Below are 917 nucleotides of genomic sequence, written 5' to 3' on the forward strand. Positions count from 1 at the left end.
TAATTGTGAAAAAGTGTCAGGCAGGGCAGTGGACAAAGCTCGAGGGACAAAATTGAAGTTTAAATAGTTTGATATATAAGTGTAATCATAGCAGATCACATTGTATTGTGTGTATTCTTTGTACATTACAACTTTTCACTTTTGAATTTCCCGCCGGCTGTGACGCCCGAAAACGAAACTAAAAGTCAGATGCCGGCTTTTAGTTTCATTTTCGAGCCGCGTACAGCAGAGGACGCCGCGGGCTCGCAGGGAGAAGGTGAGTGTCACTTTTCTCTGCAGCCCCGAGTCTGGCTCGGGGTTACCGCTCCTAGCATTGAAAATTCACCCCGAGCCAGACTCGGGAATACCACCAGGGAGGTTAATGTGGTGTCCATGACAGGCTGGTTAGATGTGGGGTATGCGTCCAGCAGTGCATTGTGATCATCAGGAGTGTCAGCAATATCCTCATTCTCCTGAGGGGGCATAGAGCCTCTGCTTACCTCCCTCTCTCTGGGATTAGGAGTGACCCTTTTCGATTTTGGCTTCCCTGGGCTGCCTTCAGTGGATGAGCCTGCACTGCCCGAGTTTTCAGCTAGGGTCTCATTTGGCGCCGTTAGCTGTTTTTCGTTCCCTTTCGTGGAGACAGTGAAGGAGGTCATTGCGCATGACGAGCCAGTCATTGGGCATGACGAGCCGGCGCCATCTTTTTGACGTCCGTGAGGCCCGGCGGTTCTGAAGAAATCGGTGAGTTTCCGCGGTCCCCCTTTGTGTTTACGCTTTATTATTACTCATCCTGGGTGACAAAGGAAATCGTAGGAGACGAAATCTGACGGTATAGTTCCCTTGTGCCGTGTCGCTATGCCCTGCTGTGGAAACGAAGCCGGAGCTCTCTTTCTATGCAGCCATCTTCCACCACGGTTGGCCACGCCCCCCCCCCC

At 51.6% G+C, this 917-nt stretch overlaps 1 protein-coding gene across 1 annotated transcript in view; it reads left to right on the forward strand.

Moving 5' to 3' along the window:
* The first annotated feature begins 643 nt into the window (after window positions 1-643).
* The window catches only part of LOC108801560 (protein sel-1 homolog 1-like), a 23362-nt gene continuing 23088 nt past the window's right edge, over window positions 644-917 (forward strand). Inside the window, exon 1 of the mRNA XM_018573451.1 lies at window positions 644-691. Within this exon, the coding sequence (XP_018428953.1) occupies window positions 644-691 (48 nt within the window). The remainder of the gene's footprint in view (window positions 692-917) is intronic.

The sequence above is a fragment of the Nanorana parkeri genome, unplaced genomic scaffold (assembly GCF_000935625.1).
Source record: "Nanorana parkeri isolate BGI_ZX_2015 unplaced genomic scaffold, ASM93562v1 scaffold2385, whole genome shotgun sequence".
Lineage (NCBI taxonomy): Eukaryota > Metazoa > Chordata > Amphibia > Anura > Dicroglossidae > Nanorana > Nanorana parkeri.